This window comes from Cervus elaphus, chromosome 9 (assembly GCF_910594005.1).
Source record: "Cervus elaphus chromosome 9, mCerEla1.1, whole genome shotgun sequence".
Lineage (NCBI taxonomy): Eukaryota > Metazoa > Chordata > Mammalia > Artiodactyla > Cervidae > Cervus > Cervus elaphus.
The window spans coordinates 5569358-5588992 of NC_057823.1; the positions used below are offsets into that span (position 1 = coordinate 5569358).

The following is a 19635-nucleotide window of genomic DNA, read 5'->3' on the forward strand; positions in this document are numbered from 1 at the left end:
GCGATGTCAGCATGCAGTAAGTCCAGTAAGATTCCAAAACATTTCCCTAGAGCCACGTGAAATCTTTGAGAGAAGTGGGTGTCCTGCCTTACCTTAACTTGCTTTCAGGAGAAAGACTAGGGGTTACTAAACCATTACTTTGTACAAAATGTGGCCAAAACAACACAGACCATGTCATTAGACATTAAACTTAAAAACATTTATTTTGAGTAGTACTCTTTTGTATTTTAATAATTCTGTATTTATATATATGTTATTCAGTTGCCCAGTTGTGTCCAACTCTTTGTGATCACATGGCCTCTCTGTCCCTCACTATCTCCTGAAGTTTGCCCAAGTTCATGTCCATTGCATCAGTGATGCCATCCAGCCATCTCATCCTCTGACGCCCTCTTTTCCTTCTGCCCTCAATCTTTCCCAGCATCAAGGACTTTTCCAATGACTCGGCTGTTTACATTAGATGACCAAAATACTGGAGCTTCAGCTTCAGCATCAGTCCTTCCAACGAGTATTCAGGGTTGATTTCCCTTAAGATTGACTGGTTTGATCTCCTTGCTGTCCAAGGGACTCTCAGGAGTCTTCTCCAGCACCACAGTTCCAAGGCATCAATTCTTTAGTGCTCCACCTTCTTTATGATTCAACCCTACGTGAATAGCCTTGATCATATGGACTTTTGTTGGCGATGTCTGTGCTTTTCTTTTTTTTTTTTTAGTTAGGAAAGAACTACTGTTTAAAGCTTTGGACCCAGCGTTGGGCACACCACCTCACTTTTGCATCATTGTCATAAACGGGACAATCCTGGCCCTGGTCAGCAGAGGCCCACGCAGGACCCTGGCAAGGCGAGCTTTGGGTGCTGCTGGGGAGGGCCAGGACACGGCCACCGGACGGACGTGTCTGCTGGTGGCCTCGGCAGGCTCGGGGGTGTAGATTCCTCTCTGGGCGGGTGGTCTTCAACAGGCCTGGCACAGGTCTTCGGGTGCCAGCACCCCCTTCTTGAGGATGAGGTTCCCATAGAGGGCTGTCTCCCCAGTTGCCACAACAGCAAAAGCCTTTTTCGCCCGCTCATAAAATGCAAACCTCTCCACCATCCCCAGGGAGCCCTCATAGCCAGCCTTGGAGAGGATGGACTGGTAGCTCGCCCACACTGGGGTCAGCAGGCCCCTCTTCCTGTCGCTGGGTATCAGCTCGATGACCACAGCCGGGCTCTCCACGTAGGTGTCCAGGGGTAGCAGCTGCAGCACAGCCTCCAGGAGCTGGGGGATGCCCAGGCCGTCGGTGCGGATCTCCTCCGGGCCGCCTCTGCAGATGGAGCTGCTGGGGAAGTTCACGTCTGCAAGAACTATCTCATCTCCGTGCCCCATTCTCGCAAGGGAGAAGAGGATCTCCGGGGACAGGAGCGCCATGTCTGTGCTTTTCAACAGCCTGTCTAGGTTTGTCATAGCTTTCCTATCAAGAAGCAAATGTATTCTGATTTCATGGCTACAGTCACCATCCACAGTGATTTTAGAGCCCAAGAAGAGGAAATCTGTCACTACTTCCACCTTTTCCCTCTCTATGCCATAGAGTAATGGGGCCGGATGCCATGATCTTAGTTTTTTTAATATTTAGTTTTAAGCCAGCATTAATATTTATATTAACATGGATTAAAATATTTTGAATAGTTGTAGTGGTGAAATAAAATTTTCTTTGAGAATAACTTAGAAAATAAAAAATATGCAGAAAAGGAAATGAGAAGGGAATCAAAACAATACACAAAGGGGGGGAAAACACAATATAAGGCACTGATGGAGAAACTAAGTGGAAGAGGCCAGATACACAGGACCACATGTTGTGATTTTGCTGGTATGAAATATCCAGAAGACGAAAATCCATAGCTGGTCGGGGGTGGGGGGTAGTGGGAACGATGAAGTGCCTACATAAGAGGAGCAGGCTTCCCTTTCAAGTTGAAGAAAAATGTTTTTGAGGTGTAATGGTTGTACAACATTGTAAATGTACATTCTAAAAGCCACTGAATTGTACATGTTAGTGACTTATGTGAATTTCACTGCAATAAAATGATTTTAAGGAGGAAAGTACTTTACGTTAAAACCTGAGATAAAAACTATTCAGTATGGGGAAATAGCAAAAATCATGAAGGTGATCCGAGAGTGCCTGAAGCTGAGGAATGCTGCTTTGGTCAGAGCACTTGAAAACAAATAGTTGATTCTCTAGAATGGAGAAAAGTATCTGCCCTGACAGAGCAGCAACAGAAGGAGAACCAGATGTTTAGGGAAAGGCATCCAAGTGGATAAAGGACCCAGATCAAATCAGGAGGAAGATATTTTGAGAAATCTGCCTTTGTTCTTTCTGCTCTGGAGTTTCACCCCTTGACTAAGTCAGCAAGCTCACTGCCTCAGGCAATGTGACAACACTGAAAGTGGGAACAAAGGGCTTTTTCGTGGCCTTCTTCTACAGCTCAGAACTCTCTGGGGAACAGCTTTGCAGAAATATTTTATGGGCTTGAGGAAGAGAGGTGGAAAAGGCTGTACATTTGTCTACAGCAAGAGGAAAGGTGAAGGGAAATGGAAGTAGAAATCCTGGGAGGTCTTCCATCTTGGAAAAAAGTCCTTTCTTCATCCTATATTACCTTCCAGCTACTGCCCCATTTCTCTGCTTTCCTTTATACCTAAACTCCCCAAAATTGTTTATATTCACTGTCTTCAATTCCTCCCCTCCCTCTTTGCTCTTAGTTCCCCTCAGCTTTGAATCCCACCTCCAACTCTCCCGAGCCCTCTCTTGTCGAGGATAAACGCTGACTCCAGTCCTGGTAAGGCCTTTGTCCGGCCCTCCCTCCTCATCTAGGCCCATCAGCAGCATGCTTACAGTGGACTCCTTGTCTTCACCAGTCTTCTAGGGCACTACCCTCTTCTGATTTCTCTCCTACCTCGCAGTTGCTCCTTCTCAGTGTTGTGCTGATTTTACTCACTTCCATCAGGTTTCTACTTAAATGTCAGCTTTTCAGTGAAGTTTTCCCTAGCGACTTTATTTTAAAAGAACGTACATTCTCCCCACACCCAACAAAACCAGCACCACTTACCCTCCTTTCTTGCTTTGTTTTCTAGCCTTTGTCACCATTTGACATGCTATATATTATATTCTGTCAATCTCCCTCCACCCACTCTGCCCCAACTGGAGTGTAAGTTTCATGTGTGCATGCTTGTGTGTGTGCGTGCATGCTCAGTCACTCAGTCATGTCCTTTGTTTCCCTGTGGACTGTAGCCCACCAGGCTCCTCTGTCCATGGGATTTCCCAGGCAAGAATACCGGAGTAGATTGAAATTTCCTTCTCCAGGGGATCTTCCCAATGCAGGGATCGAATCCACGTCCCCCATGGCTACTGCGTTGGTAGGCAGTTTCTTTACCATTGAGCCAAGGGTTTTTTTCTGTATTTTTCCTTTGTATCTTAGTGTAGTAAGTGCCTTTCTGCTTCCGGGCTTTCTCCTAAGCCTCAACAGCTCTCTCAACCCACAAATGTAGCCTGAGAATGTAGGAGAGTTAATGCCTTCTGGGGCAACCTCCAGTAGAAAACAGATACCAAAACACACTTTGTTGAATTTTCCTTCTGCTACTTCCCTCACTCTTTCTTTCTCAGTTCCTGGGATCATCTACCAAATAAACTGCACCCAAGTTCTAGGATTAGGCTCTGCTTTTATGGGGATTGAACCTAAGACAGTAGGAAGTAGCACTAGAAGGCGGGCCATACGGAAAGGAATCTACAACTAGATCACCCACCATTCAAAAGACAACAGAGGCCTCTCACCACTGTTGTTGAGTAGGATGCTAGTTATCCCTAGCGTAAGACTCTTATCTTTGGTAGACTGAAAGGAGATAGAAGTTGAAGGGAAAGTTTCGCTTGTATAGTTAGTAGCTCGGGCACTTGAAAGATATAAAGGCAGCTGTAATTACAAGGATTATGAAGGTGGTTAACTTTTCCAAATTGCCTTAGAAGATTTGAAGAAAACATGAAAGGCTCTTAGCCCACTCCACTCAGCGCATGATATGAAAGCCAGAAAGTCTCCCAAGGCAACGTGTAAAGAAATGCTCACTTCTGTGGCCAGGAAGTAAGAGTGATGAAACAAGGCTCAAGACTTAATCAAGGGCAACAGAGCTGCAGAGGAGACCTGTGCATCCTTAACAGCTTTCCTGTACTAAATTCAAGCCTTTTAAAGAGAAGGAATGGGACCCTAAGGCCTGGCTTGGGGATATTTGGGTGGATGTATCTAAGAACCTTGAACCCTCAGAGCTCCTGAACCCTTCTGGCCAGCATCAGCTACTCCCTTGCTTGATAGAAAAGAACAGCCTCATTTTTCCTGGAGACAGTGCAACGATCTCACCAAGGTAGATGAGGTAGACGTCTTATAAAACAATGCTAATCCTTCTGAAGCTCCACCTCTTATTGCCTCTAGACCAGTAACTAGCATTGAGTCTCAGCATATCCAAGCCATGAAGCACAGTCACTATTTGATCACCCAAAAGTTTGCAGGACATACCTAACCACAGGACCTCTAGGGTAATGGACGAGGGAGGGGATCTTGAGGGTAACTGATGGTGGTGAGAGGGTATATAAGACTGGGTAGGAAGTTGATTGCAATGGGAGCATTTCCCGTGACTCAAGATGTAATGTTCTGCCTAGAACACCCAGAACTCATCCTAATGTGCGGCTGGATGACTCTGGTAACTTGGACATGATGGTAGCCTAAGGTCAGTGAGGTGGAGATGCCAGAATTGCCTTGGCTGAGTTCTTTAAAGGGGTCTGAAGGCTACAGGGAAGTAGAAATATTAGAATGAGTTTATTACATGAGGCCAGAAGATTCACCATTTGACTCTGTTCTCTGGGAGCTTCCCAGAGGATGCTCCTTTGGCTAAGGCAGAAGAAATATGACAGTGGTTGGGAGGTGGGGGTGGGCATTGCTTCATTTAGAAGGTATTGATGGCTGTCCCCCGTAGGCCTGGTTTGAAAGCAGGAAATGCTTCTGTGGAACTGGGCTCCTTGGTGTCACTGGGGATGATGGGATTCAGGAATGGCATTTAACCACTCCAGATGGTGATTTTTACCAATCAGAAGCCGGGGGGGGCATTCTTATCATACTTTGCACAAGATTGGAGTGGTAACTTGAGGGGCCTTGCTTCTATAAGATCTGTGGTGATGATAGTAATAGGTCACAGTGTTCTTGGGTGCAGAATAAATGGGCAGCCAATGGAGGTAGAGAATAAGTGATAGAAAGTGTGGGGAACAAGGATGAGACATGCCAGCAGCGATCTGACAGTCTTGCTATTAAAAAGCCTTACTTAATATTAAATCAGTATTTAGATACATCCTAGGAAAGGTGGGTAAGAAATGCTCCAAATAGACAAGTTTTTCCATGACTGCAGTAGAGTGGCAGGTTTGACCTATAAATTGAGTTATTGATAAGCACTTAAAAACCAGATATCTTCCATACCCAAGAACATGGAGCAAGATCTGCACCAACCACAGATATCAACAAGGAGACTGGACAATGTGAGATGCTGATGTATGGCATGCAGAGAAATGAATGTGACCAAATTCAGACCTTTTGTGGATGTCTTAGTTCAGGCTGCTATAACAAAATTTCATAGACTGGGGGGAGGGGCTTATAAACAACCAAAATTAGTTTCTCATAGTTCTAGAGGGTAGAAATCTTAGATCAGGGTGCCAGCATGATTAAGTGACACCCTCTTGCAGATGGCCAACTTCTTGTATCCTCACATGGCAGAGAGCAGAGGTGGGAAGCTAACTCTCTAGTGACACTCAGAAAGGCCCTAATCCCATCATGTGAGCTCCCTGTCATGATCTCATCTAATCTGAATCATCTCCTAAGGCCCCACTTCCTAATTCCATCATATTGCAGGGTAGGGTTTTGACATATGCTATGGACACATTCAGTCCTTAGCAGGAGGCAAATGCCAGAACTGGAATCAAGCCCAGCAGGCGCAGTGTTCTGCACTTAACCCAGCCCATCAGTCCAGGTGATAAATGGCAGCTGGGACAGTAACATGAGCCAGTGAAAATGTCAGGGGTTTTGCTTTTACAAGATGAAGAATCAAGAGGATGGACGGTGGTGACGACTATACAACAATGTGAATATGTTTAATACCACCAAACAGAACTCTGGAGAATGATTAAGATAGTAAATTTTTTGTCATGTGTATTTTATCACAATAAAAAAAGAGAAAAAAAATGGTTGGTGGTAACTGTGTAGAGATTGGGGGCTGGAATAGAATATTAGCTAAAGGAGCGTAAAAACCAAGCAAAACAGCTCTTAAGAAGAAAAGCAGGGGTGGGGACAAAAAAAAAAAAAAAAAAAGAAGAAGAAGAAAAGCAGACTATCTGAAAAAAAGTATGTGACCACAAAACAACCTGCAAATCCCAGGATAGAAGTGCTTTCTAGAATACATGTAGGATAAAAGGAGGGAGGAGCAGGATGTGACTTCCAAGCAGGTGTAGACAATGGTCATGTGTTCGGGAGGGCCAAGGCACTGGCCTTGCATGGGTTAGGTTGGGGCTATGCCCTCTTGCCTTTTGGGACCCAGCTGATCTGTTGGGGCTTCCCTGATAGCTCAGTTGTAAAGAATCTGCCTGCAATGCAGGAGACCCTGGTTTGATTGCTAGGTTGGGAAGATCCGCTGGAGAAGGGATAGGCTACCCACCTCAGTATTCTTGGGCTCCCCTGGTGGCCCAGCTGGTAAAGAATACACCTGCAACGTGGGAGACCTGGGTTCAATCCCTGGGTCGGGAAGATCCCCTGGAGAAGGGAAAGGCTACCCACTCTAGCATTCTGGCTTGGAGAATTCCATGGACTGCATAGTCCTTGGGGTCGCAAAGATTCGGACACGACTGAGCAACTTTCACGTCACAGTTGATCTAGGGTGTTTCCCAGAACACCACCTGTTTCCCTGGTGCCCACGGGTGTTCTGTGCACATCTGTACACGTGTGGGTGGGATTACCACAGAAGTCCGTGGCACCCAGAGGGGATGGGCAGGGACCAAAGGCCCACAGAGCCTGCTTGGTCATTAGGAATGGTGCTGACAGAGAGGGAGGGGGCCTTGCATGGGACCCCGGAGCAGGAGTGGGCTAGGGCAGGAATCAGTACCAGCTGTCTCTGGAGCACAGTTTAGGAACCTTGGTTCCTGCCTGCTTAGGAGCCACCACACCGGTGGTGTGTCTGCTGCTTTCTGTCCCCTCCTAATATACTGCACCTACAAAAGGTTAACAATACTGTAGTATCATCAGTCTGCTTTCAACTGATCTATGTCCAACCTAGCTCTAATCATCCAGGGCTGGCTTGAAGTAAGGGAAACAGGGTCATGGAGTCTCTGTATATTCAACAGGGACTGGGGGTGGGTTTGGAACTTTGAGATCCATGTCCTAGGGTCATAGGAGTGGTCGCACAACTCTCCAGAGAGAAAGTAAAGGCAAGTCGATGGCTTGGGGTGCAGCCTCTGTGTAGCAGAAAAAGTGATGGGCAGATAGGGGAGTGGGGCCTAACCCTTGAGTCATAAGCAGACCTATAAAGAAACATATGAACTAGTTACAATGAACGGACATTATTTGATGCCTGACTTCAAGCAAACCAAACAACAACAAAAAACCCACTACCAAAAAAAGTAATGCAAAACAATAAGGGAAGGATTAAAAACAGACTTGGATATTTGATAATATTGCAGAATTGCTAGGAAATTGCCTGGTGGTCCAGTGGTGGGGACTCAGTACTTCCACTGTTGGGCACCTGCATTTGATCCCTGGTTAGGGAACTAAGATCTCACAGACCACATGGTGTGACCAAAAAAAAAAAAGAATTGCTAAATTTTTGTAGGTGTGATATATAAGCATTAGATTATTTTTAAAAATCTTCTTTAAGAGCAATTTACTGGCATATTTACAGATAAAAAGATAAGATGTCTGGAATTTGTTTCCAATGTCTTGGAATGAGTAGGTATAGTGTGTAAATGTACAGATGAAAAAGATTTGGTCTTAAGTGTTACAGAAGCTGGGTGATGGGTACATGAGGGTTCATCAGACTATTCTCTAATCTTGTGTATGACTGATATTTTCTGTAATAAATTTCTTTTCAAAGGAATGAAAAAAGAAGCCTTAATTCTCCTTGTAACCTTGTAACCTTTAATTAGTAATTAGAAATCTCCTCACACAAAAAAATACCAAGCCCAGATGTCTGCAGAGGCAGGCTCCACCAAACTGTCAAGGAACAGATCATTCCAACCATAAAAGAACAAACTTATCTGGAGAACAGAAAGAGAACATTCCTCAGCTTTGAGGTCAAAACCAGCCAAGGACTGTATGAGAAAGAAACCCACAGGCCATTCTCACCAGAAGACAGAAGCAGTTAAACTAGAAATTAGAAATAAAAGATAAACGCAAAATTTCCCAAGAATTAACAAATCATCAGTGCATTCAAATTACAGTGTCATTATTAAACTTAATTTATCCAAGGTATAAAATGATGAATTAGTGTTAGAAAATCTATAAATGTAATATACCATATAGACAGATTAAAGGAGAAAAAGTGTAGGATAATCTCAGTAGATGCCAAAAATGTATTTGACAAATACTTTGTGCTCATGTGTGCTCAGTCACTCAGTTGTATCCAGTTCTTTGCAACCACATAGACTGTAGCCTGCCAGGGTCTTTTGTCCATGGAATTTTCCAGACAAGAATAGTGGAGTGGGTTGCCATTTCTTACTCCAGGAGATCAGACTGGAGTCTACTGTGTCTCCTGCATTGTCAGGCAGATTCTTTACCACTATCTCATCATAAACTAAAAATAGAAATACACTTCTAATTTGATAGACTATATCCTCCAAATACTTACAACATTCATTGTTTTTAACAGATCTTGGAATTGGGAGGAAGAGGGAGAGGGAGACCGGGACGAGACCAGGGCTGTGGTGCGGAGAGAGGCTGAGACTGAGAAGAGGAGAGGGAGAGAGGGCACGGGGACCGCCCTTCGCTACAATCTTTCAGCTATCCTCGGGAGAGAGAAGGGGAAAGGGAGGGGGCTGGGGCGGGAGTGGGGGCTGTCACCCTCGGACCCCGGCGTGAGAGGGGCCTCGGGTAGGCCCCCTGTCGGTGGCGGAAGACCTGGGGCTCAGTCCCCTGGTCCCGAATTTCCGGGCTTGACCCCGCGCTTCTCAGATATCCGGGTATCAGCCCCTGAGATTCCAGATATCCGGGACTCGGGTCCCAACCTCTCTAAACCTGGGGCTCTGTTTCATAGGATTTCAAAAATCTGGGGTTCAGGACCCTGCGCGCACCAGTGTCCGGGGTTCATTCCCCACGAATTCAGATATCAGATTCAGCCTCTCCCCGTTCACATATCTGGGGTTCAGACCCCACAATCAGAAATCCGGGATTCAGCAACTGTCGCCCTCGAGGAGGAGAAGGACTGGACCGCGAGGTCAGATCAGGTTGTCACCCCCTCCCCTCCAGGGGAGGCTTCCCCGGCCCGCCCCTCAGGAAGGGCGAAAGCCGAGGAAGAGGTGGCGAGGGGAAAGGTCTCCTTGCCCCTCTCCCTGTTTGGCAGAGCCGCTGGAGGACCCCAGGAGGAAGCGGAAGCCGCTGGGGCACCACAGTGACCCCTACCAGGTGAGACACGGGGTGCAGGGCCGCGGGTCCCTGTGTCTAGCTTGAGAAGAAAGGGTGCTGCTTTCTGGGAAGCTGGGCCTGGGTAGACACTCTCCTCAGGATGGGGAAGCCAGCTGAGCCAGTGGTCAGCCTCTGGCTAGTCTTGGCTTCTGCTGCCACCTTCTTCCCCTTTCTCTTCCCCTCCTTATATCTAGTTGATGGGGGACCTCAGATGACAGGGTCTGTCATGTCACCCGGGGTCACGCCCTACAGTCCTTGAGCTAATCAGATGGGTTTGCACCCTTCTGGTCATCTCCCTGTTCACTTTGCCCCTCACAGCTGCCCCTTCATGATTGTAACTTTCTTTCCTTTGGGGTGTTAATTCCCAGATCTCTGCTCCCTATGGTGGGTCTGCTTAAAAAAAAAAAAAAAAAAAAATTAAGTATTATTTATTATCTCATCTACTTTTTGTAAACAATTGCACATATTTGAAGTATATAATCAGATGAGTTTTGGCTTATATATATACCTGTGAAACCAACAACACAATCGAGCCATGAATATGTTCATTACCCCCCAAACTTCTTTGTGCTCCTCAGTAATTCGTCCCTCCTACCCCTCCCCCAGGATACGACTACTCTACTTTTCATCACATATAAATTATTAATAGTTTTCATTTTTTAGAAATTTCTGCAAATGGATTTATTCAATATGTACTAAAAAAAACCCCGTCTCTACTTTCTTTTACCCTGCATTACTATTTTGAGATTAATCTATATTGTTCTGTACGTCAGCATTCCTTTTTACAGTGAGTGATATTACATTGTATGGAAATACCACAATTTGCTTATGTATTCACCTATCAGTAGAAATTTGGGTTTTTCCTAGTTTGGGGCTATTAAAAAAAAAAAGCCGCTAAGAACATTTGTGTACAAGCCTTTCTGTGGAGATGTGTTTTTTCTTTTTAAAAAATGTTTTATTTTGTATTGGTGTATAGCTGATGAACAGGGCTGTGATAGTTTCAGGTGAATAACAAAGGGACTCAGCCATACATGTATCTATTCTCGCCTAAACTCCCCCACCATCTGAGGACATGTATTTTCATTTCTCTTGAGTACCCTAATTCTGTGTCTAAATTTTTGAGGAAGTCAGGCTATTTTCCAAAGCAGTTATTTTACATTCCTACCAGTAATGTACGAAAATTCCAGTTTCTCCACATTCTCATCAATACTTGTTATTTTCTGTGTTTTTTTAATACCCACATCAGTGGATGAAATCTCAAAAATCACTATCCATACTCCTCTGAGGCTATGGCTGTGCTTACTAAGACTGCAGAGAAATCAATCCAACTAATTCTATATTGATTAAATTAAAAATTGTGTGCACCTTTATACATTTCCAGAGACAGAACTATGAAGCAAGGTGTGTACATATATGTCTAGCTATACCCTTGTACCTTCTACCATGATCCTTCCTCCCCATCTAGGTAAATGTGTTTTTTTTGTTTTTTTTTAAATATTTATTTTTATTTATTTATTTGACTGCACAGGGTCTTAGTTGTGGCATTGGGATCTTGTTCCCCAACCAGGAATCAAACTCAGGGCCCCAGCATTAAGAGCTCGGAGTCTTAGCCACTGGACCACCAGGGGGAGTCTAGGTAAATGTTTATATTAAAATTTTAAATATACTTCTGTTGTTTCTATTTGAAAATACAAGCATATATACTTGCATTTCTTTTCTTTCTTGGATACTGCAGCATATGGTAAAATCTGTAAAGCCCCTTTGTAGAGTCAGGCCACTGAAAATGGCTGTTCTTTCGCCCTCTGTACATTCCCCACTTGACCAGTCCTTGCTTCACATACCCCCTACTCACCTGACTACCCAGTCCGCTTAATCACAGGGCTGAGTCAGTAACTGCCTACGTGCTTGTTGCCTGCCCCATTCACTGGTTTCCCTGGTCACTGATGAAGCAGCCTAATGTCAATTCCCCCTTGTCTATAGTATCCTCCTTCTCCCCTCACAAGTGAAGACGGCTATTCCTGTCTTTCTGCCCTCTGCTGCACACAGTGGGATGTTGCTCCAGGACTTTGCTTGAGACTTTTAAGAATCCCTACCCAATAAATTGTTGATGTTTCTGTCACTGTTGCTGGGCTCTTTCTTTAGGCTCATGGCTGGGCAATTACAAGGCTTGCAGGCCTGTGGGTTACAGCCCAATACCCTTACTTTTTTCACCGAATGACCTATTCTGCAGGTAATGTCTCAGCAATACATAGCTGCAGCATTCATAGCTGCAGTGTGTTCTATTGGGTAAAAGCGGAAGATGCTCAGTCGTCTCCAACTCTTTGCAACCCCACGGACTGGATAGTCCATGGAACTCTCCAGGCAAGAATACTGGAGTGGGTAGCCTTTCCCTTCTCCAGGGGATCTTCCCAACCCAGGGATCAAACCCAGGTCTCCCGCATTGCGGGCTGATTCTTTACCAGCTGAGCCACAAGGGAAGCCCAAGAATACTGGGGTGGGTAGTGTATCCCTTTTCCAGCAGATCTTCCCGATCCCGGAATCAAACCGGGGTCTTCTGCATTGCAGGTGGATTCTTTACCAATTCAGCTATCAGGGAAGCCCATTCTATTGCGTAAGGTTTGCATAATCTATTTCACTCCGTGTCAGGAAGCATTTAACAAGAGGCTTCCTGTGTGCTGTTTTGGATCTGTCAGGAACCCTCTTCAGTTCAGTTCAGTCGCTCAGTCGTGTCCGACTCTTTGAGACCCCATGAATCGCAGCACGCCAGGCCTCCCTGTCCATCACAAACTCCCGGAGTTTACTCAAACTCATGCCCATCAATTCGGTGATGCCATCCAGCCATCTCATCCTCTGTCGTCCCCTTCTCCTCCTGCCCCCAATCCCTCCAATCATCAGCGTCTTTTCCAATGAGTCAACTCTTCACATGAGGTGGCCAAAGTATTGGAGTTTCAGCTTCAGCATCAGTCCTTCCAATGAACACCCAGGACTGATCTCCTTCAGGATGGACTGGTTGGATCTCCTTGCAGTCCAACGGACTCTCAAGAGTCTTCTCCAACACCACAGTTCAAAAGCATCAATTTTTCGGTGCTCAGTCTTTCTTCACAGTCCAACTCTCACATCCATACATGACCACTGGAAAAACCATAGCCTTGACCAGACGGACCTTTGTTGGCAAAGTAACGTCTCTGCTTTTCAATATGCTATCTAGGTTGGTCATAACTTTCCTTCCAAGGAGTAAGCGTCTTTTAATTTCATGGCTGCAATCACCATCTGCAGTGATTTTGGAACCCAAAACAATAAAGTCTGACACTGTTTCCACTGTCTCCCCATCTATTTGCCATGAAGTAATGGGACCAGATGCCATGATCTTAGTTTTCTGAATGTTGAACTTTAAGCCAACTTTTTCAATCTCCTCTTTCACTTTCATCAAGAGGCTTTTTAGTTCCTCTTCTTTTTCTGCCATAAGGGTGGTGTCATCTGCAAATCTGAGGTTATTGATATTTCTCCCGGCAATCTTGATTCTAGCTTGTGCTTCTTCCAGCCTAGCATTTCTCATGATGTACTCTGCATATAAGTTAAATAAGTAGGGTGACAATATACAGCCTTGACGTACTCCTTTTCCTATTTGAAACCTGTCTGTTGGTCCATGTCCAGTTCTAACTGTTGCTTCCTGACCTGCATACAGGTTTCTCAAGAGGCAGGTCAGGAACCCTCTGGCCCTTATTAATTCCTGAATATTCAGTAATTAAGAGGAGAGGCACACCTTTCCCTGGGGCTGAGGAGTCCAGACATTTCCTTTGTTAGTTTCTCATTATAGCGATAAGTACCCTCTTCTCTCTTTAATAGGGATGCCTTGTGTTTTTTAAGTCTGGAATTTTAATCTTTATCTTTGCTGAGAATAACTACCTCGTAAGACAGTATATATGCCCACGCCATGTTGATGAAAACACCTTTGCTCCATCAGAGCTTTGGTCCTGTGTCTTTCTTTCTTTCTTTCTCTTCCTCTCACTCTCTTTATCTCTCTATTTCTGGCTGATTCCCTGGAACGTGAAAGCCAGCTGCGTAACCCAGGGAATATTCGCCTGTTACCTTCTTTCACTTTCTCATTGTCGACTCCGGACCACCAGGTTCCGGTCCATTAAAGGACCAACTGCTATGTATTTAATGTTTACATTTTTCTTGTCTCTTTTAAAATTGTGATGAAGTACAAGCAAAACCTATCATCTTAACTATTTTTTAAATGTATAGTTCAGTGGCATGAAGTACATTCACTTTCTTGTGCAACTGTAACCACCATCTATTTCCAGAACTCTTTTCAAATTGCAAAGCTGAAATTCTGGGACTTCCTTGATGATCAGTGGTCAAGAATCCACCTACCAATGCAGGGGACACTGGTTCAATCCCTGTTCTGGGAAGACTCCGTATGCCTCGGGACAATTAAGCCCGGGTGCCACAGCTACCGAGCCAGTGCCCCACAACTACTGAAGTCCACTCACCCTAGAGCCTGTGCTCTGCAACAAAAGAGGCTGGTGCACTTCAGCTAGAGAGCAGCCCTTGCTTGCTGCAACTAGAGAAAGCCCATGCGCAGCGACAAAGACCCAAGCACAGCCAAAAATAAATAAATTAAATAAATAACATTACTTTAAAAAAACTCCCTGAAATTCTGTAGCCATTAAACAACAACTTTCCATTTCCCCCTCCTCCACCCAGCCCTTGGTAAACTATCATTCTACTGATACTTTCTGTTTCTATGAATTTGTCTAAGTACCTCATGTAAGTGGAATCATACAGTATTCATCCTGCTGTGACCAGCTTATTTCACTTAACACAATGTCCTCAAGAGTCATCGATGTTGCAGCATGTGTAAGAATTTCCTTGCTTTTTTAAGGTTGAATAATATCCTGTTGTATGGCCGCATCACATTTTGCTTATCCATTCCAATGGTTATGTGGGTTGCTCCCACCTTTTGGCTATTGTGACTAATGCTGCATGACTATGGGTGTGCAAATATCTCTTTGAAACTCTGCTTCCAATTCTTTAGGATACACACCCAGTTGAATTGTTGGGTCATAAAGTAATTGTGTGCTATTTTTTTTTAAAGGAACCGCTCTTTTCCATAGTGGTTGTATCATTTTACATTCCCACCAACACTGCACAAGGGCTCCAGTTTCTCCACATCTTCACCAATGCTTGTTATTTGTTTTTGTTTTGTTTAATAGTTGTTATCCTAATGGGTGTGAAGTGGTCTCTCATTGTAGTTTTGTATTTCTTGTCATTAGCTAATATAATTAATATTGCAATGAAGTGCCTGCGTGTGTGTGTGCTAAGTCGCTTCAGTCATGTCCGACTCTTTGTGACCCCATGGACTGTATCCCACCAGGCTCCTCTGTCCATGGGGATTCTCCAGGCAAGAATATTGGAGTCGGTTGCCATGACCTCCTTCAGGGGATCTTCCCAACCCAGGAAATGAACCTGCATCTCTTAGGTCTCCTGCATCGGCAGGCAGGTTCCTTACCACTAGCGCCACCTGGGAGGCCCAGTGAAAAGCCTGCTGCTGCTGCTGCTAAGTCACTTCAGTCGTGTCCGACTCTGTGCAACCCCATAGACGGCAGCCCACCAGGCTCTCCCGTCCCTGGGCTTCTCCAGGCAAGAACACTGGAGTGGGTTGCCATTTCCTTCTCCAGTGCATGAAAGTGAAAAGCGAAAGTGAAGTCGCTCAGTCGTGTCCGACTCTTAGCGACCCCATGAACCGCAGCCTACCAGGCTCCTCCATCCATGGGATTTTCAAGGCAAGAGTACTGGAGCGGGGTGCCATAGCCTAGTGCCATGAAAATTCTTGGGCACAAGTTGGGTGCTCAATTTTGCTCATAATAACAGAAATACAAAATGAAAGTGTCCTAAGATGTCATTTCTCACCTGCAAGACCAGCAAAAACCCAGGTTTTTGCAACACACTTCATTGGCAAGGCTGTGAGGAAACTGGCACATAATTTGTTGGGGAAAATGCAAAATGGTACAACCTTCTGAGCATGAAGATTTGACATATAGTATTGATAAAATTGCATGTGCCTTTACCCTTTAACCAGGCAATCCCACATTCCAGAATCTATCCCAAACACATACCAACTTTCCCCTAGTATAAATGGCCCTGATGTGAAGAGCTTGGTAGTAATTGTGTTTCCTTAGGGTCCTCTTGCTTCCTTCAGGTCCCTTTCTCAGGAGGGGTTCTGAGTTCATGTGTACCTCTTCAGACTCTCTTAACCTCACTCATCTTTATTCTAGCCCTTACTGGGAGACCATCCTAAGCAGGTTTTGCACAGGTACAAGTGGACAGAAGCTCCCTTTAGACTTGTGCTGGAAGAAGGGGACAGGAGCCAATGGATAAATTCCTTCTCTCCGGATTTTCCTGGTGGTCCAGTGGTTAAGAATCCACCTGCCAATGCAGGGGACATGAATTCGATCCCTGGTCTGAGAAGACTTCACATACCGTAGAGCAATTAAGCCTGTGCATCGCAACTACTGACCCTGTGAACTGCAACTACTGAAGCCCGAGAGCCCTAGAGTCCGTTCTTTGCAACAACAGAAGCCAGCATGATGAGAAGCCCACACACCACAGCTTGAGAGTAGTCTCCGCTCACCCACTTCAACTAGAGAAAGCCCAAGTGGAGCAACAAAGACCAGCACAGCCAAAAATAAAGAAATTATATATTTTATATATATATATATATATATATATATATATATATATATATATATAAATTCCTTCTCTCCTCCCCAGCAGGATGGTTTGGAGACATTTCATGGTGTGCCCCAGAATGACCTAGGGGACTGAATGCAAAGACCAGTTTGGTAACCAGGGGTTACGTTAGTTGTCTCTCTACTGCTCATGCTCCTCATGGTCACCTACTCAATCAACATCCCATAAGCTCTGCTTTCAGGGGAATCCAGGCCAAGTAAGATACAGAACAAATACTCTATCAAAATGATGTGTTAGTCACTTAGTTGTATCCAACTCTTTGCGACCCCATGGACTATAGCCAGCTTGGCTCCTCTGTCCATGGGATTCTTCAGGTAAGAATACTAGAATGGGTTGCCATTTCCTTCTCCTTGTATCAAAACGATACAGGTTTATAAATGTGTCAAACAGTGTGGTTTGTGTTTAAAGGGCAGGGGTCCTCATCCTGCCCCAGTGCAATCCCACAATGGTAACCAAGAACAATGGTTTCCAACCATTTTCAATGCACTAGCAAGAAAAGGACTTCCCGGGCTGAATCAAGTCTCTAGGCCCAGCCTACCTTCAGGGTTCAGGTGGGAGCGTGGGGATGGGGCACCCCCTGCTGGTTACGTGGAGTCTGGAGTGGCTTGTGCTTCCTGGAGGGGCAGCACATACCTGGGTCTGGGTAGGACTCCGGATTGGTTTTCATGTTCTTGCTCCTGAGACTTCTTTGAGCTTCTGGGGGACTCCTCTTCCTGGGGTCAGCCAGAAGCCCAAGACTTTTCCCTCACAACAGTCCTGGAGTGTAGTTGCACCTTCTTTGCTGGAGGTTGCAACTAATTTAGTGTTCCTTTTGGCCAGATGCCCTTGGTTCTCCCACTGGCTGGAGTGGAGGAAGGGATATGGGTTTTGGACACATCCTGGAGTCTAGTTCCACTATGCCCAGTCATTGGATCTCTGACCATGCACATCTTTGAGCCTGTTTCTTGGAGACTTGGTCTTGTTGAAAGGTCCCATTGAGACAGGGATGCTGTAGCACCCAGAAATGCGGTTTGACCCTGAAACAGTCATTGAACCTAACTGCTTGAACTTTTATAACCCCTTCTACTCTTTTCCAACCCCGGTCCCCTGGCTTGTGACTATCCCCCAAACCATGGCTCGTCTACTCAATGTTGGGAAACCCCCAACCCACTGCCAGTATCACTCCCAGTGACTTTGCTTAACCACGCACCTCACTTTTCTTTTATTCTAGTCCAGGGACATAGGGCAGACTCATGTGACTTAGTGATATGAGACTCTAAAATAACTATTGGTCAAATTCTAGGACAAAAACACTGGGGTGCCATCAGTTGGCAGATGTAGCCCCGAAAGGGAACACCCCGGGGTGGGGAGGATACGAGAAGTGAGAAGCACCAGTGCGTCAGTGCGGTGTGGGCTGTGATGCTCTGGCTGCGCTGCGTCCTCGCGGCTGTGCAGAGCAAGGCGGCCCCCCAGCTGCGATGCCACTCTCACCTCTCCTCTCGCGGCCGGGCACAGGCCCTATGTGTGCGGGCTTCAGCAGTTGCGGCTCACGGGCTGTGCAGCACAGGCTGAATAGTTGAGGCACACAGGCCTGGTTGCCGCACGGCGTGTGGGGTCCTCCCGGATGAGGGACGGAACCCCGTGTCTCCTGCATTGGCAGGCGGATTCCTCACCACTGCGCTGGCAGGTAAGCCCCCACGGTGTGTGTTGTTGACTGGGCTGTGCTCCCTGGGGATGCGGCTTTGTCTCCTGACTGACCGGGACAGAATCTTGGCTGTGAGGTGAAGGCTCAAAGGCTAAATGACACTCGGCAGAGCCACCACGAGAGGGTTTGACGTGTCCTCTTCCCCGTGTGCTTATAAACACAGACACCCAACCTTGTGGGCATACTCACTGTTCACTTGATATTTCTGGTTCTTCTCTCTCCAGGCTCATAAGATTTCATTCCTAGTGTCAGCTGGGAAAACAACAACAGAAACACAATGTACAAACGGTGAGTTTCAGTTTTACTCAGGGACCCTTACTGAGGACTATAGCCTGGGAGACAGCCTCTCAGATAGCTCTGAGGAATTCAGAAGAGGTAGGGGAGGAACTACTGCATATACGAATTTTCTGAGAAATATAGTCATGTATACGTCTTGGTAAAACATTACTGCTAATCATAGAGAATAGACATCTCAAATTAAAAATTTTTAGTGATTTTCTACATATGGGAAGAGGCAAGAATCTGGGGTCATTGAAAATCTTTTTTCTTTTTGAAATCCTTCTTTAGATATGCATCTTAACTGTCTAGGAGCCTCATATCTAAAACAGAGACTTCTTCATCCTATTTTTATCCATCCTGAATTCTCCTCAGGGCACACTGTTGGTGGGCAACTGCAGTTGTAGGTTGTTGACTTAACTTTTTTTACAAGTGGATGATGAGTAAAACTCTTTGTTCTTTTATGTTTACATTGGCCTCCTGAGGAAAGGCTTGACCATATGACTTACTTGGTTAATGAACTGTTAGTAGAAGTATACATGTCATTGCTAGACAGAAACCTCTAAGGGCCGGAGTGGTGGTTCTAGATGGTGGAGCCTCTATCAGCCTAAGTCCTGGAAAGAAGCAAGATGGAGCAGAACCCTGTAAAACTAACATGAATGTGTAGTATGAACAATGAGAGAAGGGAGGAGCCAAGATGGTGGAGGAGTAGGACGGGGAGACCACTTTCTCTCCTACAAATTCATCAAAAGAATAACTGAATGCAGAGCAAACTTCACAAAACAACTTCTGATCGCTAGCTGAGGTCATCAGGCGCCCAGAAAAGCAGACCATTGTCTTCGAAAGGAGGTAGGACAAAATATAAAAGATAAAAAGTGAGACAAACGAGCTAAGGACGGAGACCCGTCCCGGGAAGGGAGTCTTAGGCGGCCTTGCTTGGGCTAGGGTCCGGGCCTGAGTGCCCTGAGGACAATCGGAGGGAGCTTCTGTGAGGTGCCAACTTGAACTGTGGGAGACCAAAAGAGAGAGAGAAAATTAACCGGCCGGAACACACTGCCGGCCGTTCGCAGAACAAAGGGACGGAGAAAGTCCCAAGAAGAGCTCGCAGGCTGCGGACCGGCCCAGCCCCGCCGAGGCAGGAGGCAGGGGGGAGGGGAAGGTCGCGGTGAGACACAGGGCGCAGGCACCCGACCGGCGCGGGCGGGGACTGGGGCTGGGGACGCAGAGGGCGGAAGGCGCGCGCACCCGACTGGCACCAGCG

The 19635-nt window shown here is 45.8% G+C and overlaps 1 protein-coding gene across 1 annotated transcript; it reads right to left on the bottom strand.

Annotated features, from left to right (window-relative positions):
* Positions 1–689: 689 nt before the first annotated feature.
* Positions 690–18343, bottom strand: LOC122700847 (fucose mutarotase-like). The gene is made up of 2 exons (XM_043913870.1): positions 18288–18343; positions 690–1443 (listed from the first exon to the last, which is right to left on the bottom strand). Exons 1-2 carry the CDS (start codon positions 18326–18328, stop codon positions 948–950), a joined length of 537 nt encoding a protein of 178 aa, XP_043769805.1. The 5' UTR covers positions 18329–18343; the 3' UTR covers positions 690–947.
* Positions 18344–19635: the final 1292 nt, after the last annotated feature.